Source organism: Eubalaena glacialis, chromosome X (genome assembly GCF_028564815.1).
Source record: "Eubalaena glacialis isolate mEubGla1 chromosome X, mEubGla1.1.hap2.+ XY, whole genome shotgun sequence".
Classification (NCBI taxonomy): domain Eukaryota; kingdom Metazoa; phylum Chordata; class Mammalia; order Artiodactyla; family Balaenidae; genus Eubalaena; species Eubalaena glacialis.
The window spans coordinates 90062201-90083983 of record NC_083736.1 but is presented as its reverse complement, the minus strand read 5'-3'; the positions used below and the strand labels follow the sequence as shown (position 1 = coordinate 90083983).

The following is a 21783-nucleotide window of genomic DNA, read 5'->3' as shown; positions in this document are numbered from 1 at the left end:
AGCTAGCAGTCAATCAAAAAGCTAAGCTGATTTGGGGCAACAGACAGCTCTGCCATTGACAAAATCTATGTAAGTAAATGTAAGAAATTTGTCAACAGGATATAAGCAGTAAGGTCAACACTGTGGATAACGTGTTTTTTAGACAGTTTAAGATGTTAAGAATGGACCACAACGTATATTCTAAAGTCTAAGAAGCCCTCTTTTAAGAATGGTTTTTCCCGTTGGAAAAAGCAAGGAGCAGTAAGTAAAAGTGATGCTTAGATTTAAAAGAAAGAAAGAAAAACTGTTTCATAGTCACATGATTGGTCAAAAGACAAAAGCTGAAAAAATCAGAATCCACATATAATGTCAAGTCCATGAGAACAAGCCTCAGGGAATTCCCTGGTGGTCCAGTGGTTAGGACTCCTCATTTTCACTGCCTAGGGCCCAGGTTCAATTCCTGGTCAAGGAACTAGGATCCCACAAGCCGCGTGGTGTGGCCAAAACAAAACAAAACAAAAAAAAAACAAGAATGAGCCTCAGGATTGGCAGGCAGACCACTCACAGTGCTCCCTCTCACCCCTCCTTAGCACGGGTTATTTTTCAAAACTTTGAAACCGGATGTGGTTCTGAACCTCACCCTACCAATTTTTGCAATAGGTGCCAAACACAGACAGAGACTACAGAATTCCTGGTAACCTTAAAAGATAAAAAGAGGGCTTCCCTGGTGGCGCAGTGGTTGAGAATCTGCCTGCCAATGCAGGGGACATGGGTTCGAGCCCTGGTCTGGGAGGATCCCACATGCCGCGGAGCAACTAGGCCCATGAGCTACGATTACTGAGCCTGCGCGTCTGGAGCCTGTGCTCCGCAACACGAGAGGCCGCGATAGTGAGAGGCCCGCGCACCGCGATGAAGAGTGGCCCCCGCTTGCCGCAACTAGAGAAAGCCCTCGCACAGAAACGAAGACCCAACACAGCCATAAATAAATAAATAAACCCAAAGTTTAAAAAAAAAAAAAGATAAAAAGAGATGACCCCTCGAAATTAATGAATTTAAAACAATGGGGCTATGACAAATAACTTTATGGGTTGTTATCCTGAGACAATTTGAGCTCACTACAATGACAAAGGGACAACTGTGATCAATTTCATCACCAGATATGGAAAATACTCTTCATTTAATGAATAGGACCATTTTTTTAAAAGCTCAAGTATGTAAAATTAGGCAGTGTCTGATACATAGTAAACATTCAATTAATGAGTGAATATTACCATCATTTTTATAACTTACCAAAAAAGGAATATAGGTTCTATTTGAATTCACTGTACAAACAATTGAACTTAAAACTTCTCCAATATTATTATGATGAGCATACGGGCATGAAGAATACAAAGAACTTTGCTTTTTAAAAAAATCAGAATAATAGCAAATTCCCACACATGGTATCCAGATTTTTGAACCATGTGTGTTTCAATACATATGGTGCTATTGTATCCATTATAGACCATCCCCTTTCATCCTAGAACCTCTCTACTATGATTTATGAGAGAATTTTCTCCATTTCTCCCTGTTTTGTAGTCTTACAAAATTAATCTTGCTTATTTTGCTCTTTCCTTTTTTTTTTTTTTTTTTTTTTTTGAGTTGGAACAAGCAACCAATTTGGGGTAGAGAAAGGGAAGCAGAGGTGACAAGCTTCATTCAAAAGCCACTGACTCTTGCTTAGGAGGCAGGAAATAGCCTGGGCCACTCCATTCATAGGAGAGGTATCATTCTCTTTTTTTTGGTTAATTTTTTTGACATTTACTTTTAAAAGGTGTGGATTATCTTTTCTAAAACTGATTACACTTTACATGCCCTGAAAAGGTGATTCAATGTGACTCAAGTTCCTGTGAAGATTTATATGAAGAAAAGTTTTATAACTACAAGCACAGCCTACTACTCTTTCAATAATATCCCCTTTGATGTGTTAAGTCAAAGTAGGATCTTGGACCAGATGATCTCCATTGTCTCTATAGCTATAATATTCTGTGATTCAATATACACTTACTGAGCGCCTTCATGTTGCTAGGTGCTGTGCATTGGGATGGGCATATAGAAATTAACACACTAGACCTGATCTTGGCCACTGGGCCAGCAAGACAGAGAGGCAGGTAAATGCCAGACTGTCAGCAACTTTTGGTCAAATTTTCTATCTCGTGCACTGTTGTATTTCCATGGCCTGTCAATGCCGAGCATATTATGAGTTCAATCAATACTGTGAAAGAGTAAGGGTGAACACAGGATGCTATGGGACTTAGCCCAACCTGGAGATTTGGTGAAGATTCAACCTGCATATTCACTTGCCCTTGGCCATCATGCCACTGCTGCTAACTACAGCACTGATGCCCTTCTGAAAGCCCAGAGGAGTGGCACTGCTATTCAGTTTTTGAACTCACAGTCCTTATAGAGAGATTACTGTTTAAGTAGGTAAGGTTACTTTCAAGGGGAAACTACCCCCATACTTGTGCCCATAGTTATTCAATTTAAAAGGCCAGTGCCTGAAGCAAAAGAATTTATTGGCAGGGGACAGAAACATTGGAAAGATCATCCAGTACAAAGAATCCTATACTAGAAATAGGATCAGGGCTCTAATTTTAAAACAGAATCAAGTATCCCACAAGAAAATATCCCTCTCTTTTGGAATTGCCAGAAGAGTAGAAAAAATATTAAGAAGGCACCAGAATTCATATAACATATATACTTATGATGATTAAACATTTTGTTTGCCATTTTCTAGAAGATACAAACTCTCAGTGGGTGTCCAAAGAGTCTCCCAAAGCAAGAATAATTTGAGCTACAGTTCTATCATTGTACTTTATTAATTTGGAGTTTTTAGCCAACTCAACACAATAGTCTAACTTTTTCTCTAAAATAAATTGCTGTGTATTTTATTTTGCTTTTTTAAATATGATATGCAAAGTAACAGCCCCATACATTTTAATACAGTTTTCAATCCCCTTGTGGACAAACAGTCACACTTTAGTGTCACTTAAATGAAGAATAACCATTCGTCTGTAACTTACAGATACAGAAGGCTCTGGATTTTCATTTTAAAGCGCTTAATTATCTGCATAAAGAGAGAAATAAAATAGAGTCCAGGCCAAGTTCATGAGGGTTTGAAATTACTTTTCTTTTTCTAAATGAGCAACAAAGACCCCTCAATGTTGTATGCTGTCGTCTGGCCACAAGCCAACTGTAGAAGAAAATGTTAAAAAGAACAAGGGAATCAGGAATTAAATTCAAATATGTGAGGCAAGAATCAAAATCAAAAGTTGAAAAATGTAGGTGGTGCTTCCAGCCACAGGACAATATAACAAATTTGAAAGAAAAATCTAATCAGCAACAAAGTTAAATCTTCACATTAAATATCCTGATGTGGACAGTTATGTAATCCAAGGTTATTTTTGAGGATTTCCTGCCTCCAGTCACCCACAAACTTATGTTCCCAAATTCCTATTTATATAACTACTCACCATCACTAAAGGACCACACAAAATACAGTATTAATTCATGAACCAAAAGAGCGAAAATAAAAAAAAAATTTTTTTTTCACATAAACCTAAATTGCCATTCTCAAATAATTCAAGTTCAGGACCATAACTTCCAAGATGGGCAGGAAAGAAAGCATATCAGAGAAGAAAAAGGCAATAGATTTAACCTTGAAACAAGGTGACTGCCATATAGTTGTTGAAGGAATTTACTTATTATCAGATAAAGAATTTACAGTATTTATTCCCTCTTGAGATATAAAATGGTGAATAAATCTGCAGTTCAAGATATTTATTTAAACCCAGAAGAGTAGGATATGGCTTTAACTTTTGAAAACCAAAATAGAAAAACAAACCAAAAAAATCAGCTCTAATGTAGTTTATCTTTAGACACCAGATTTAACATTCAACAATTCAAGCTAAATATCATTTCTCAAGTTTTCCTTTCATATATTTCTGTAATTTATATGAATATACTATATGTAAAATAGGGATTTAAAAACATTTAGGTAGCAGGCAATGCCTAACGTTATACAGATAGCTATTACAATTTACTTAAATACATAATCTACTGATCAATTAATCTATCCGTCCATGCATGCATCCATTTTATTCTTCATAACCTTTCAGTCTACTGATACCAGTTATCCTCTGATTGCCCTTGAAAATGCACATATCGCCTCAGAAAATACCTGCACACACACACAAAAAGAAAAAAAGAAAAAAAACCTCTGAGCAAAAAAATTCTTCTGTTGATCATTTCCTTTAAACAATAAGGAGATTCTTTGTTTTGTTTTAGGTCACATCAAGCCTCAAAAGACTTACCTTGCATATCTTGTAGGCCTTCAAATGAAATTCGTCTTTGAGAAATGGCATTTTTTCTTATATAATTGTTCCCTTGCCTACTCTACGATTCAAAACGTCATGAACTAAAATTTATGCTGGTAATATAAAAACAGCCTATATACAAATTCATCCAAACTGTGAATAGAATGGTAAGTTTAGAACTAACCACAAGGTAAATAGGTATATGGACAGACAGACAGACACACACACACACAGAAACTAACAAATAAACAAAGTGCTTAAATAAATAAAGGATATCGTCAGCTTTTCCACAAACTTATCACGTTGATTTTCTATTTTGGGGAATTGCTTGATGTCACGTTCCAGATGAACAATTTGTTGTTCCATTGCTGCAAGGTTGCTCTTGAGAATTTGAGCTGAAACTAAAGAACAACGTGCAAAGTGTTTAGAACATTTCTTTTACAACTAAAAGAAAACAGTATCAGTTCAATTATTTTTTTAATGTGGAGAATAGTTCCATGAAATCAACTCACATTTTTCTGAATTACTACTCATAAAAATTCTACTCTCCATGAAATAAGTGAAAATGTGTAATATAATATACCAAATCATCATGTTTAATATGGCAACGTCATCATTTTATTCAGCCATTAGCTCAAATGAATCCATTTCTATTTAAATTTATTGATGGAATTCCTAATATTTCATTCTTTAAAATCTAATTTGAAGATTAAAGAGAAACTAAGGTTCAAAGAGATCCTATCTTATTAATGCGTGTTCTTGGCTATATAAATGATTTAAAGTTAAATTACATAAAAGGATCAAATATTTTTCTCTTGTTGAAAGATCCTGATTTTTATAAACCAATATCTATGGTAAAAGTTCCTGACTTTAGTACTTTTCATACTCATAGAGAAATGATAAATAACTGTTGATACAGAGAATTTAGAGCAAACCAGAGCGAACATGTGTGTGCATACACACCCACAAAGCTTCAGTGAGCCCTCAAACACTATCGTTAGTTGCTTTAATTACCCCTAACATTCTCTGCACTTTTCTTTTTCTCTCCTCATTGACAACCAATAATTTTAAGTATTGTATTCAAACTACTCTTAAATACGTGCACACTTTCCAGATCTCTCACGATGCTTTCTTTTCACAGAGGTACTTTTTTTTAAGCTTACACTATTTTATAGATACTCTATTACTCTATGACTGCCAATTATGTATGAAGACACTTCTATCAATATCAATGGCATTTGGCAGGGTTCTAGTTGAAAAGGCAAGGTAACTATTAGAATTTGATAGGTAGCCCGTGACATTGATTTTTAAATCCAGGTCTCTGAAACACAGTTCTTTTCATTAAAGGACCATGAAACAGAAATAGAATAATATTACAATTCTTTTTTTTTAAAGTAAATTTCAGTCTCATTCAGAGGCATATCAGAATTACAATGAAAAATTCAAGAGACTGACAAAAATCAACCCCCTGGCAAATTTCAGCCAAAGTCTTCTGATACAAATTCATCACGCTGACACGTACACCTTTATAACTCAATGAGGAGAAATAGCTTAAATATACCTGGAAGTTCAAGAGACTGAAAATCAAACACCAACACTAAAGACAAATTATTTTTTTTTCCTATTACTCTGTCAGTTCAAATAGCTATGTCCAATTTAGTTCCATTTGTTTAGATCTGACAAGCTTGGAAATTATTCTTTATTGGAGAAGTCGAAGAGAGTTTTGTCCTGCCAAAAATGTGCTAATGGCTCAGCAATCATTGCTTGCTTTATTTAAAGGATGAGTTTGCTGTGGAGGTAACCATCCTCTCTGACTCTAAAGCTGAACTTTTTCACTTGGGTTTTTCCAGGAGATTCTTGCTAATTATTCAAAGGGTTTCTCCTTTCCCACTTGCTTGACTGAAAAACTGAAGATATGAAGTTGACAAGTTGTTTATGTCATATAGGCTACACAGAAGAAATAAACTCATGACAACTTTCTGCAATAAACAAAATGTGCCCATAGGCGAGGTTTAAGTCACAATAGTAATCCTCCTGCTAAAAGCAATAGTAATTCCAGTAGTAAAAAAGGGTGTGAGCATGAGGATTCTTCTGATTGTTCAACAGAGTAACAGCCTAATCAAGTTGCTATGCACACAAAAGTCTAGATAACTCAAATAACGAGACATTCTTTTTTTTTCTTTTTAACACACCATCAACGTTTATTGTTCAGCTCTCCCCAACAGGCCAGCACTGAGGCTGGGGGGCTGGGCCTCCATGAGAAGCGGTCAATCCAGGGGCCCCCCCGTGTGGCCACCCTAATGTGCTCTGGGGCCTGTCAGGCCTCCCCCTAGGCTTTCCAGGTCCAGAAATCCTTGTGGGGTCTGGGGTATGTCAGACCCGGGAAAGCTGCCTTTGTGGAGGAGCAGGACATGGGGGGAGAGGTCACGTGACGCCCCAGAAAGAGACATTCTTTTTAATCCACTAAAATTGCTTTTACCCTAAAGTTGAATTTTGAATAAAACAATGTTTTCTAGACATCTGTCCTCCTCAATTTCACCTGTCAAATCCTTAGTCCTCTGTAAATCCCTCTAGAGCTCTAGCCCAAATTCTCTACCATTTATAGACACTCCTATTTGTTTAAGTGATCTTCCACATACCACCTTCTGCTTTAAGTGAGAATTTTTTTTCATTTTTTGTATATAGAGTCTCTGCTATAAAACCTCATGCTACTTAATGGTAAGATCCCTACCTAGTACTTGGCTTTTCCCTCAGTACTTATCACATGATACTCAATAAATGTTTGTTGAATGAATATGTATATTTCAAGAAATTTTGATTCAGATTTAAATGTTTGCCCACTTCTGCAACTGGATGTGCATGTAGAAGTTAGATACAACCGAAGTGATTGGAAGTTAGCATATCAATTATTATGTGAGTATGAAAAGGAAGCAGGAAGTTGAAGGAGATGCTTAGACAAAGGGGAAAGTGAGAAACAGAGATAAGGAAGAGAAGTAAGGGACACCTTTTCTTTTTTTCAGCTTCTCTATTCTCCCTCTTTAATAATTTATTAACATTATGAATGAACGAAACTATAAAAAACAGGGAACTATATTCAGTATCCTGTAATAACCTATAAGGGAAAAGAACCTGAAAAAGTATATATATATATATATGTGTGTGTGTGTGTGTGTGTATGTGTGTGTGTGTGTTTGTGTGTATAACTGAATCACTGTGCTCTACACCTGAACCTAACACGATATTGTAAATCTACTATATTTCAATTAAAAAAATTTTTTAAAAATCTGTACCCATTGGCACAAGGGTATGTCACCTATACTTGGGGACAGGAGTCAGGGTCGACCTAGATTCTCACCTCTACCATATCCACTAATAGTTGGGTTACTTTGAGCCAGTTGCTTAGCCTCTCTGGGTCTTCATTTCCCAATTTGCAAAATAAAGATAATAATACCTTCCTTAAATGGTAGCCATTCAAGTTAAATAATTTGATTAATATAAAGTTTCTATCATTATAACAAGTACATAATAGGTAATCTATAAATATTCTTTTCATATTCTACTATCCTTCCCACTATATTCTACCTTCCAACAGACAAATTCCTACTGTAAACGTGCCACCAAAAACTAAACAACAATTTAGATGTAATCTGAACAAAAAAAGCGGTCATTCCCTACCTGCTACCTCAATGCGGCCTGATTTATATCGGTCTTCTTTCTAATCAAGGGAACTAAACTTAGATTGGGTTCTCTGTCTGTAGGTTTTACAGGGTACATGGAATTTTACATCTGGGAGGCAGTGACAGTTATACTAATGAACAGCCAATTTGTTAGAGATACTAGCAAGTTCCAAATTTAAAGAATATTTCTGGAAATTAAAATCTGCGCAGTAGTATTTCTCTGGAGACATTTACAAGTCAGTTACTTTGCTTTTCTAGACATGTCTAAATCATAAGAGATTTTTTGTAAGTGTTATAAAGAATTAACATGTGTTTACCTGCCTGATTATTTGCCTTGAATACATTTGTTTCAATCTTAAGAGTTAGGAGACAATTTGATTATGTAACTAGTTAGATCTTAGCCTACATTTCTTCTAATATGTCTTCAGGGTGTGTGTGTGTGCGTGCGTGCATGTGTGTGTGTGTGTGAAAGAGGGAGAGAAAGAAAGACAGAAATATATATATATATATATATATATATATTTTTTTTTTTTTTTTTTTTACTGGAGGTGGTAGGGAGATGTAGGGCAGCTGGATTTCTAAGAACATTTAAATACCAGAGTGGGTTAGAAATGCTTGTCTACTGCATAGCCCCCACCTCAGGGTTTATTTTTGTGCCTGTCATTATATTAGTTCACTAATATAAATTAAGGAGTCTTTAGTGACAGGGCAAACATTTTCTATCTGAGTGAATTTCCACTACAAGCATTTTCAATGACTGATTAGTCAGTCTGGTGGCACTTTAACTTTTTTCACTAATTTCATTTTTTACATCTGCTACTGAATTACTGAATCTGAATTATAACACTAAAAAATTAAATTATAGCTATCAGGTTCTTTATTATAGCTTTCTTCCTTATACTCCATAAATAACCTTTTAAGCTCAGTACACTCTCTCGAGTTATACGTAGGGAGAAACCTTCCCCACGAATCTTATTTATCTGCTTACTTCAGTTGAAAAATATACATATAGTACTTCTTTGCTGGTTTCAAGCAAATATATGAGAGTGGCCTGATCTTCATTCAAAACATTTGAAATGACAGACTTGCTCCAATTCATAATTTGAAGAAAAGTAAAGTATAAGAAAAATATTTTAAGTGAGATTTTTATATGGAAAGACTCTTCAATTACATAGTACCTAAGAGAACTGATATGCATTTAAGGAAGAAAAAAAAAAAATCACAGTACTCTGGTGACATTCTCTAGACCATGCGCAGAATGTGTAATTTTATGTAAATATAAAAGCTTTTCCAGCAACTTGAGGAATTTTTTTCTCTGAATTAAATATTTCTATTAATTTTACCCATTGACAAAGTAACCCAGCACTTCTTAACATCTTTGCTCTAAGAAAGGCCAGGTAACAATTTACTCTTGCAAGTCTGTATGTGAATAGGTCCCAACCTGATTATAAGCACCCTGTAATTTTCTTTAACTGAATATATTTAGTTGAAGAATTACTATCAGCCGAGTGGCATAACATTAAAGTGACTCATCCAGAAAGCACATGTAAAAAAGAAAAGGACATTACAAGCAGCCCAAACAACAGGGCACAGTTGTATTCTTTCTCAAGTACATTTATAAGTTAATAGTTTCATTTTATATGAATGCTATACATGGAAATGAAGCAAATGTGTTTATACAATAAAAATAGCAAAGGCTCAGTCAGCACTGTGGGCTTCTCAGGCCTTTAAAGAAAATAAGTGATAAATGGCACCCAAATAAGAAATTCCTCTAATTAAAAAAAAATCTGTTAGAGAATGACTCATTCTTAGGAGAAAAAAAAATTGTTAAAAAGTCACCTTAACAGAAAATACAACTTAACTAGAGTCCTTACTAAATGAAATTTAAAACGTATGTCCTCAATGTGTGTTCACAAGAGCCATCCATCACTTGCCCCTGGAACATGTGCCTTTGGGTATAAGGTGCAGTTTTTCTCAACTGGATCCATAATACGGCCTGAACTGATGCTGAGCGCAGAGGAACATCCATAACAAAACATGAAAACTACTTTATAAACCATATACATGTTTAACTCGAAAAACTTCACTAAGTATATTTCACTGTCTGGGTTCATACATTTGTACAAGATCTCAGCCTGTAAACCTCAGTCTGAATGCATTTTTTTAAAAGAAAGAAGTGGAGCCTTCTAACAAAAAGAAAAGACAAAACAAACAACCTTGCTAATAACTACAGTGAAAGGATAGCCGGGGTAAAGGAGGAGAGAAGAAAAGTTTAAAACCCTCTGAATCATGATTTGCAACCCAAAATTCTGTAGCCTGACCACCGACCCACTAGCACTGGACAGCCAAGCTGCCAGTGAATCATCGAGTTCTTTCACCTGCTGTCTCTTCTCCAACTGTTATTCTGCCTGCAGCAAATAGTATGTGTGAATTTTTAAATCAAAGACTAAAAAACAAACTAAAATCTCTTACTCTTGTTGACAGTCTTAGCTCAAGGCCAGGATTGGGAAGTACAGGTGCAAGCCGAAGCTTCTATAAAGCAATGCTAGATGTAGTCTTGTTGGAATAGTTTGTTCTCATTATGAAGAATCTTTTTTAAAGCTCGTTTGTTTTTCTTATAGTAAAAGATCTCTCACTCACCCACATCTCAAACTGGAATAATTTTAATGGGTCAAGTCATGTCTTTATTGAGTTGAGGCTGGGCTATACTGACTTGTCCTCCCTTGGAGATTTTATGTAAGTGGCTGGAATGGTATTCTCCTCAGCAAAAAAGCTTGCCAGAACCTTCAGATATTGATAAATCCTTTATGGCAATCCTATATTAAAGTTTTCACTTGTCAAGTCTATGTAATGCATTCTTCTTTTGCTTGTAATCAGAACACAAGTGGTAAAAAGGACCCTTATGAAAGGAGGCTACTTAATATTACCTATAACAGGAGGCCTTAAAACTAAATTAGTGAAATTATGGAAAAATATGTAAAATGTAGACTTGTTGACTAAAGACTAGAAAGGAAACAAATCTTACAAAATCTGAAATTATATCTTTGTAAAATTTGGAATTTTGAGTCCATGTTTATGTATGGATTTAGTTTTGAGCTATAATAATTACTGAAAAAAATCACAAAGAAAAAACATGTGAAAAACAACTATATTCAATGTTGCCAAAGTTCTGATAAACCAGCTGTGAGAAATGAGCACTGTTTTTTTTTTTTTCACGTCAAAACAACTACCGGCTTCTCGAAAAGGCATTCACAAATGTTCTCATCCGAGGAACCATTTAATGGCAACGTTACTAACCCCCTTACTCCTGGTATATTATATCCTTAATAAGGTACGAAAAGATTATATTGATTGATAAACCATTTGAATGCTTTCTTCCACGTGTTATTTGGCAAGAATTAAATACATGTAGGTAGTGTCATCATAAAGCTATAATGTGGGACTTCCTTGGTGGTCCAGTGCGTAAGACTCCATGCTCCCAATGCAGGGTGCCTGGGTTCGATCCCTGGTCGGGGAACTAGATCTCACATGCATGCCGCAACTAAGAAGTCCGCATTCTGGGCTTCCCTGGTGGCGCAGTGGTTAAGAATCCGCCTGCCAATGCAGGGGACACGGGTTCGAGCCCTGGGCCGGGAAGATCCCACATGCCGTGGAGCAACTAAGCCCATGTGCTGCAACTACTGAGCCTGTGCTCTAGAGCCCACAAGCCACAACTACTGAGCCCACTCGCCACAGCTACTGAAGCCTGAGCGCCTAGAGCCCGTGCTCTGCAACGAGAGAAGCCACTGCAATGAGAAGCCCGCACACCACAACAAAGAGTAGCCCCCGCTTACCGCAACTAGAGAAAGCCTGTGCACAGCAACGAAGACCCAATGCAGCCAAAAATAAATAAATAAAAATAGATTAAAAAAATAAAGCTATAATGCTATATTAAAAGACTGTTAGCCTTCTTGAGTGTAATTTTTGTGACTATGGCCAAATTATCCAAGAAATGTATTTCTGAACTCATCAGGGAAATCACTGGGACTGTATGATTTGGCAAAGTTATTCTTGCACTTGCCTGGGTTCTCCCAGAACAAGTCTAATGAGTGAAGTCCACAGATATGTACTTATACAAAGCCATCGACTTTCACCCAAACTGAATGCAGGTTGTCATGAGGTCAGCGTCAGTGCTGAGGTCATAACGCTGGAGTCATCAGAGTCCCTTCCACGTGAGTGCTGCTCGAATTGGCAGTTCTGCTTGGTAGTAGGGTTACAGGTCAGATAAAAGAGGCTTGGGAAGGGTATAGTAAGGTTTGAGTTACGTTTTCCTTCTTCATTAACTGACTGTGGATACTAATAGGATTACTATATGCCCCCAGATAAGAGATTGGCAATGCAAACTAAACAAATTAGAGGATATAACTGTAATGATTTTCTAAGTTCCTCACCACTGAAATCAGTCCATAAATAAAGTGGGGCTTTATTTGGGTGTTATCATCTCATAAATCTACTATAGCTTAAGTGTTTTTGCCTAATAACCTAACAATGGATTAAAAGAGGAAATGAGGTTTGAGGGGTAGGTGGGGCCTTTTAGGCCATGATAAGGACTTCAGGTTTCACCCTAAGAGTAATGGGAATGCACTGAAGGGCTTTAAGCAGGGGAGGCTGATGAAAATTACACTTTAAAAAAGATTAAACTCTGGCAGCTATGTGGAAAATGGAGGGAGGGGGTCAAGAATAGAAAAGGGGAGAAGAGTTAAGAAACAATGATTATGGTCTAGACAGGAGGTGATGGTGGCTTGGATTAGGGTGACCAAAGATGGTTGTGGTATGTAATTTAGACACAGAGCTGACTGGGCTTGGGGTGAATAAAATGTGAGCGGTAAGGAAGAAGGGATTGTTAAGAATGATTCCTGGGTTTCCGGCATGAACAAAGGAAACGGAGACATCAGGAGGGAGATTTGGGGGGAATATTCATGGGTTTATTTAGCTTTGGACCAACCAAGTTTCAATTGTATGAAGCATCCAAGTTGAGATTGCAAATAGGAGGTTGGATATATAGATCTGGAGGTCAGAAGAGAGGTCTGAGCTGGATACAGGAAATAGGGAGGCATTTGTATACAGATCCAACTTCAGTTATATTGTTTCATTATATAATTTAGTACAGTTAGTTTTGTGGCTATATAAGTCTAGGTAATAATTCCTCATCCTTGACTCATTCCAAGTACAAACATTTCTAGATGTTGGGTAAGGTCATTTTCCTCTAGGCTATGCTTGTAATTTATTCCTATTTCCCCTCTTTCCTCTACTTTGCTGTGAGTTACTCTGAACTTTCATAGGTACCACAGATATTCCTATTGTCTTCCCCACCCTAAAGTCTTGCTGTTATACTTCTCTTGAAACAAATGTTGCTAATAACAACCACACAGCTAATTGCATTTGGAGGTGGGGTGGGGTACACAAAATCTAAAAGCTGCAGGCCTTTAAAGCACAGAGTCAAGAAAATATCTGCCCAAATTTCCTTAAAAGAAGAAGGAGAAATCTGAAAGACTCGATTGTTTTTCCTTCATAGTGTACATAATTGATACATTAACACTGGTACAAGTGGAAGGGTTAAGGGTGGTTTAGCCAATACAAGACAAAGTAGGTTTCATCCTTCTTTGGTCCCTCTTTCCCACCAGCTCCAGTTGAGGTATTCACGGCAAGCATGTCTTCTTCCTGTTTGCAGCTCTACAAACTTCGTTTAGGGTATACACATTTCTAGCTTTCACTGTTGCTTGTTTTTCTTTGAATAGTCATTGCAATTAATTGCAGAGTTTCTTATCAGTGAACTTTTTTTTTTTTAAGGCCAACAGCAGTGATTACCCGTATTTTAATCAGAGTGGAACAATATAATTACCACTCCTGAGTGTACTGAGTAGAAAGGGATGTTGCATACATCTGCTTTAGTTCCCAAGTCAGTAACTCTGTTGCTGCCCTGGATGTGATAAAGTCCTTCTCTCCTTTATTTTTTTTAAAGGATCTATTTATTTATCCCTTTATTTTTATTTCTAAATTTTTAAAATGAATTTCACCTTCCATCAATTTCAAAAGGTCCATCACCCTCCCTCCAGTTAGTCAGCGAGTTACATTTGCCACTGTAATCTCTATCCTTCAGTATTTGAAAATAAATGTTTAACAATTATGGTCCTTTTACCGAAATTATTTTGCCAACTTATAAAGGATTTGGAGGTCTTCTATGGAGCCAGTAATGGATAAGAAAACTCAAATAAGAATTCCACCCAAATGGTCATTACTTTCAACCTCAGACAACTAGAAATTAACATTCATTATGTAGGTCTATCAATTTCCCACCAAAATCAAAACCACTATTTCAGTATTAAATATGGTTGGCTGCTAAAAGTTGCAGAATAACATTTTTTAAGCTGTGATCACAGGAAATTCTAACCATGACACACAACCAGATGTCATGCTGGTAATACTTGCTGACAAAAGAGATTTAGCCCTGAACATCATATATGTTCTTCCAAAACAGTTTTTCTAGCAGCTCAAACTAGCCAAACATTATAAAACATGTTTCAGTATTAAAATACTGTATATCAACCACAATTAACACTAATTTACAGAATGTGGTAAAACACACGTAGCGGAGTGCCCAGCACTTAGGAGATGCTGACTAGTGTCAGTAGAATTGGGATTGGAATCCGAATGAACAATACATCCTACTAAATAGTCCTCCTAGAAACACACTTCCAAATTAGTCAACAATGGCGTCATAAAATCTGGTTCCACACTATGCCAGACTTATTCTTTAAAAACTAAAACCTGATTTTGCCACCACAATGCTTAAAATCTTTCAGTAATCCAATGGTGTGCTATGCTATGGTGGAGAAAAAAAGCATGGTCTTTGGAGTCAGACACACCTATTTCAAATTCTTTATCCACTACTTACTATGCGATTCTGGGCAAGTTACTTCACCTTTATGAACCTTAGTTTCTTCATCAGTGAAATGGGGAAAACAATTCTAACCTCATAAGGTTGTCATAGTGATAAAGTGAAATGATGTAGACAGAGCTCTTATCATATAAACTAGCACCTTATAGAATTAGAAAGATGTTATTTCTTTTTGTGCTCCCCATCACATACAGGATCAATATGTATAAGGCCTTTAAATAGATGACTTCCATCTCCTTATCTCTCATTTTCATTTAAGGCCATTCTCCCACACTTAATGCTCCTGAACTGCCATCCTCAACTTCTCTTTCACATCTCCCTCCCTTGGTTCACATTTCTCTGCCTGGAATATCTTTCTGCTACCCTGGACTAATGAACTCCCATTCTTCTTCTTCTTTTTAAAGAATATAAGCAACTTTTAATTATTTTTTTGTGGAAGTTTTAAGCATAGTTTTTGTTTTTACGAAAGTTATAAATGTACATAATTTATAGAGTCAAATCATTCTATAAAACTGGTTATGAAAATAGCACCTGCTGTCTCCTGCCCCCTATTTCCCACTCCCCAGAGGTACTTGCTTCCTTTTACTTGATTAAAAAAAAATTTTGCCCTCCATAATGGGGGAATAAAAGCAAATGTTACTACTTCTTATTTTATTGTTTGTTTTTGTTTTTCCTTCCCAGCTTTATTGAAATATAATTGACCCATAGCATTGTGTAAGTTTAAGTATACTGATGTGTTGATTTGACACATTTATATACTGCAAAATTATCACCACCATAGCTTTAGTTAACACCTCCATCCCGTCACATAACTATCATTTCTTTTTTGTCGTGAGAACATTTAAAATCTACTCTCTTAGCAACATTCAAGTATCTGATACAATATTATTTGTTATAGTCACTATGCTGTATAATAGATCCCCAGAACTTCTTAATCTAATAACTAGAAGTTTGTACCCTTTGACTAATATCTCCCAATTTATCCCACGCCACCCTGGTAACCATCACTCTACTCTCTTTCTCTGGAATTCCCATTCTGCTCAAGGTCAACTCGTCTATGGAGTTTTTCATGACATCTCTAGATGTAGTAACCCCATTCTCAGTGCTCCCATAGTACTTTTGATTCTTTTAAGGTTTTTTCATTGCATTCTAATAGTTTGTATGGCTACTTCTCTCAAGAGAATTTTAGTTCCTCGAAAGCACAGTGAGGCTATCAAAAATATTTTCCTATTCTCAGCTTTTAACACTGTACCTGCCATACCGTGAGTGCTTAATAAATTTTTTCTGAACTGAGACACCATGTTTCTCATTTACCCAATTAGCAAACACGATTTTTAAAGTGTACACTACTTTGTACTGCTGAGGGTACAGTTACAGAAACTCTCGTACAATGTAAACCAAAAAAAAAAATCATAACTTTCCAAAAAAAGAATTAGAGTTAAGTGGCTTATAAATATTCTAACATTTGACACAGTAATACTAGTTGTTGTTAACTGTCTTCAAAAAAAAAAAACAAAAAAGCCTGAAAGAGAAGCCAGGCTTTTGGCCAAAGAAAATCATATGGTCTTATTTAAAGTGGCACAAAAATGACAATCTAGATGACCAGAGATAAGGCAATAATTAAGTAAAAACTTTAGTACAATGATATGAATGATAATTATATAGCCAATAATGTGAAATTCACAAAAACTTTGGAATACATGTGATTTCTTTCATATCAATTGAAAAAAAATCATCTTATGAAAGTTTATGTACAGTAGGATCTTAACTGTTTAATGCATTTTGTTTTAATAACCTCTTTGTAAAAGAAAAGACACTCCCTAACTTTGAATGGTACCCCCATATCACTCATGTTCATTCTGCATTTTATAGGGGATACAATATTGGGACATAGGGTGAATCTGATAGTTAACAAAGAAGGGAAAGAACCTTTTTAAGTGTATAGGGAGATTCTATGAAGCAACACCTACCCGCCAAAAATCATTGGCTATGTCTCGGGTCCTGAAGAAATGAACTACCTTAGAGGCACAAAGGATGTTTTAAATCTGTCATCTTCCATAAGACCCCCCCCCCAAAAATATCTGAACTTTGTCATGAAGAATTTTCATTCTATTCAAATATGTTCCTGAAAAGTCCCTCCACCCCTGCAAAAAGGGACTCATCAAATATACAAGGAAGGGCTACAGACACTTTTGGGTAATTTAAATAGCAACTAGTTTTGAAAGTCATGCAAAGAAAAGCTGTCGAAAACCTTCATTCATCTACACGGGTGGGAAAACATTCGGCAAAGGAAAGGTGAATAAAGAGCCCAGAGACTTTGAAGTATTCTGGCAAAAATATCTACAAGCACATACACACACAATCTGGTCAAAGGCCCTTCGGATTTTTCAAATGCCTCATGATCATTTATGAAATCAGGGAAAGGAAAGGTGAAAATAATCATGAATACAAGCACCGCAAGGTAATACCTTGCGTATTGTACGTTCTCAAATATATAAATACATGTATAAATTGTTATTCCAGATCAAGAGTTGGCAAACTACTTGCACATAGGCCAGATCTGGCTCACTGCCTGTTTTTATATGGCCTGCAAGCTAAGAATGCTTTTTACATTTATAAGTGGTTGCAAAAAAATGAAAGAATAAAATTTGTGACACATGAAAATTGCGTGAAATTCAAATTTAAGTGTCTATAAGTAAAGTTTTATAGGAACACGGCTGTTGACACATTGCCTACGGCTGCAGAGCTGAGTCCTTGTGACATGGACGCTGTGTGGTCAGCAAAGCCCGAAATATTTAACGTCTGACTCCTGATGGGAAAAGTCTGCTGACCTGTGTTCTATTTTTTTTAATTGAGATATAATTGACATATATCTTTGTATTAGTTTTAGGTGTACAATGCACCGACTGGATATATGTATATATTGTGAAATGATGACCATAATAAGTTTAGTCAACATCCATCACCTCACAGTTACAAAATTTTTGTGTGTGTGATGAGAAATTTTAAGATCTAGTCTCTTAGCAACTCTCAAATATATAACACAGCATCATAACTACAGTCACTTGCTATCCATTACATACCTCCTTAGAACTTGATTATCTTATAACTGGAAGTCTGTACCTTTTAACCACCTTCACCCATTTTGCTCACCCCTCACCCCTCACCTCTAGCAAACACCATGAGCTCTAGATGAATAAAAATACACTCTTGGGAGGGGCAACAGCAATTTCCTAGCCCAGATCGTTCATGAGGATATGGAGAAAGAGAGAAATCAAAAGTGACTGTCCATGTATATACGGCCAGGTCTCTGGATTTCTGGTTCCTCTTCCAATCACAATGCACCTGAGTCTCTTTACAACTATTTCCATCCTTCTGAGGATAAATGCATACTGTGAATCCCACAAGGTGCAGCTGATTATATAAGCTTATTCTGCCAAATGCATCAACAGAATAATTATTTAACAGCTAAAAAAAGCATTTTTTATACAGCTAGCATAATACCACAGGCAGATAGGATCAAGGCACCTCTGGCAAAATTTGAAAAATCTTCAAATTAAGTAAAATATAACAGCAATAGGTGCATGCAGAAACTCAAAGCCAGGTCTTGTAAGCCAGCCAGTATAAGAGGAAAAATCAGCCATTATAAAGTAATATGAAATGTAATCTCAATGGCCAAATAATCACTTGTCAAAGTAACACAGAAGGGATGCAAATCAAATTCTCCAGTATTATATCTCTACCTTATACTTCCTTTCAGACTTTCCTAAAGATCTAATAAATAATTGACCAAGAAGTATACTATATAACTGATCTATTTGTAGTTAACTTGGGCTTTAAAATGATAATCCAATACATTTTAGGAAGTTGCCAAGTTACACATCCCAGTGTTACACACACATGCGCGCACACACACACAGACACACGCACTCATTTTATTCTCATAACCACTCTGTGAGATATATCCTGTTATTATCCCTATTTACATACGAGAAATCTGAGGCAAAGAGAGACTACATAATTTCTTCAAGGTTATATACGTAGTAAGTGGCAGAACTAGTATGTGAAGTTATGTAGTCTAGTCTGTGCTTTTAACCAATATGCTCACTGGCTCTTAGGAATAAGGAAAGGCAAGTTTTAGTTAAGCAGCATTTCCAAGTATGAGAAGTACAAGCGGAACCTGGTACGTGAAGTTCTTTTATGTCCCTAATTTAACACATGGTTATTTAGTGTCTGCTAATGGCACAACATTGCAATAGCAAAGGACAAGGACCTGAGAGAGGAGTAAAGCACAGTCCTGCTATGCTCAGAGCTTTTAATTTTGTAAGGAGGTTAAAACAAGTACATACAAGGATGGATACATTGATGAGAGGTACCAGTCAGATTATAAGCGTTAAAGAGTGAGTAGGCACAGACATAGCAAACAAACTTATGGTTACCAAAGGGGAAAGAGGGGAAGGGATAAATTGGGAGTTTGGGATTAACAGATACACACTACTATAGATAAAACAGATAAACAACAAGGACCTATTGTATAGCACAGGGAACTATACTAAATATCTTGTAATAACCTATAATGGGAAACAATCTGAAAAATAATATATATATATATATATATATACATATGTATAAATGAATCACTTTGCTGTACACTTGAAACTAACAGAACATTGTAAATTAATTATACTTCAATAAAAAAAAGTGAGCAGGAAGTAAGAAACTTTGCAAAGAGACGGAGGATGATGTATTCCTTGAGACATGTGACTGTAAATGAAAGGGGTAGTTTCCATCTCCTCAGTCAAGGAGAAAAGGTGATCTTCTAGGCATACAGAGGATGGACTTGGGGGCTTGAGGAGAACAAACACAGTTTGGAATTGCTGTTGTGGGAGAACAAGAGAGGATCTGAGTTAAACGGAAATTGGTCGCTACTCCATTAGGAGCCCAAGGTTAGAAATCATGAGATAGAAGATCCCATCAGGTGGACTGTATGACTTTTGTTATCTATGCAGGACTTGGAATTGGAACAGAGCAATAGGAATAGCTGGGTATGAATGACAGAAGACAAAAGGAGGGGGGCTTGAGGAAAAGTGTGAGATTCCACAGTGCTGGCAGTGTGTGCTAGAAATGTACAGGTCAGGTGATGTGTTGAGTGCAGCTAGAGGGGAACTGATAGATTGGAAGAAAAGGGAGAGGGTAAGGAAGGGTAAAGGTGAAGTCATAATGAGGCCAACAGACAGGCTCGAGGGGCGAGGGCTGTGTGAGGATCGCTGTGGGAATGAAAGGCACATTTCAAAGTGTGGAATCCTGGAGGCAGCCATATTCTACGACAAAGGCTATTGTTTCCATGCTTTTGGGGGAGCTGAAGTGGAGAGAAAAATTCATGGGGATGGAATCCAGGCCAAGGAACTTTGAGGCCAAGGGGTAGAATGGGACTCATTTTCAATGGCAGAGTCCTCAACGTTCATCTCTTATTTTCTACTGAAGAGACATATTCATTTTCTTGGTTTTTGTACTGCTTTTGTAGTTCTGTAATTTTCTTTCTTGGAAGATGTTTTTGTTTTGTTTCTTGTTTTGATGGAGTGTTATAGTTAGAAGGGAGTAGGACAAGACGTCTGAGGAAGAGGGTATGATTAGCATAAGGTGAAAATCAGATTTTAGCAGAACAATATTTTATTATCTCTCCAGGGGAATGCAGATGAACAAAAACTGTGTTTTGGTTCATGGAATGACATGCACACAAATATCTTGAACAATCTTGTTTCCCATATTTTCAAAGCAGATAATATAAAAATAATTGGTAATTCTCTCAAAATGAGAATGGAGTGTTGCTGTAAAAATGTTTTTTAGTTATTTAAATTACACTGAATTCATAGTTACATAGATACACTGGGATATTTTTAACATGGTGCTATAAACTTGAAGGCTTTTTCTTTTTTTAAACATTTTTATAATGTGTATAGAGCTACAGTGAATTATTCTTAATTATATACATACTGTTTACTTGCTATATTTTTTTTAAATGGCCACAGTTTTCATACATGAATACATAATAGTAAAAAAAAAATAAAACAGTACATCCAGATGTTAAGAGATGAGTGAACTATTCCCTGAGTGCAATCCACATATGTTTTGTGCGCCAATTAACTCATCTGGGCCTCTGGAGGGTACCAATAAGAACCCTTTTAAGAGTAATTTACTCAAGAAGCCTGAAGGAATTAATATGCCTCAAAATGTGTTCCCAAAAGCCCAGTAAACAGTCACTTTTGACCTCTGACCTAATGTATGGAATATTGCCTAAATGGATTTTTACTCAGTAAAACAGAGAGCAAATTCATAATGTACCTTTAGGATCTGCTTTGATGAAATTCTAGTCTCACTTACAGGAGTCTTCAGGGAAGGTATAATAAATGTGGGGCAGCAGGATAACAACAAAAAGAAAGCTGGTCTTAGAAGACCCGAGTCCCACTTACTTTCCATATGACTGCACAAGACACATAAACCTCTTTGAGTCTTTGTTTTCTCACCTGTAAAACACGAATGATACCATCTGCCTTGCTGGCCTCATAGAGTGGTTATAAAGTTACAAATGAGTTGTGAAAACTCTTTGTAAACTGTGCTTGTGTCATAAAAAACTTGAGTGGATGGTGTTAGAGATGTTGATATAGGGAAATTGTAGTTGGCAGAAGGATGGGGCCAAAACAGCCCCCTAACTCTCTTTTCTATGTATAAAGGTAATATTTAGAAAGCAAGGCACAGTACATGAGATATATTTTTCATAGGAAACATTTCAGGAATATCTCTATTCTATGCCACAGATACTTGTATTCATTAGAAT

General features: G+C 36.4%; 1 protein-coding gene across 4 annotated transcripts in view; it reads right to left on the bottom strand.

The window, feature by feature from the left end:
• DIAPH2 (diaphanous related formin 2) overlaps positions 1-21783 on the bottom strand; it is an 878028-nt gene that overhangs the window by 291185 nt on the left and 565060 nt on the right. For all 4 annotated transcript variants that reach the window (XM_061179189.1, XM_061179191.1, XM_061179192.1 and 1 more), the window contains one exon: positions 4611-4735. In XM_061179189.1, the coding sequence (XP_061035172.1) occupies positions 4611-4735 (125 nt within the window). The remainder of the gene's footprint in view (positions 1-4610; positions 4736-21783) is intronic.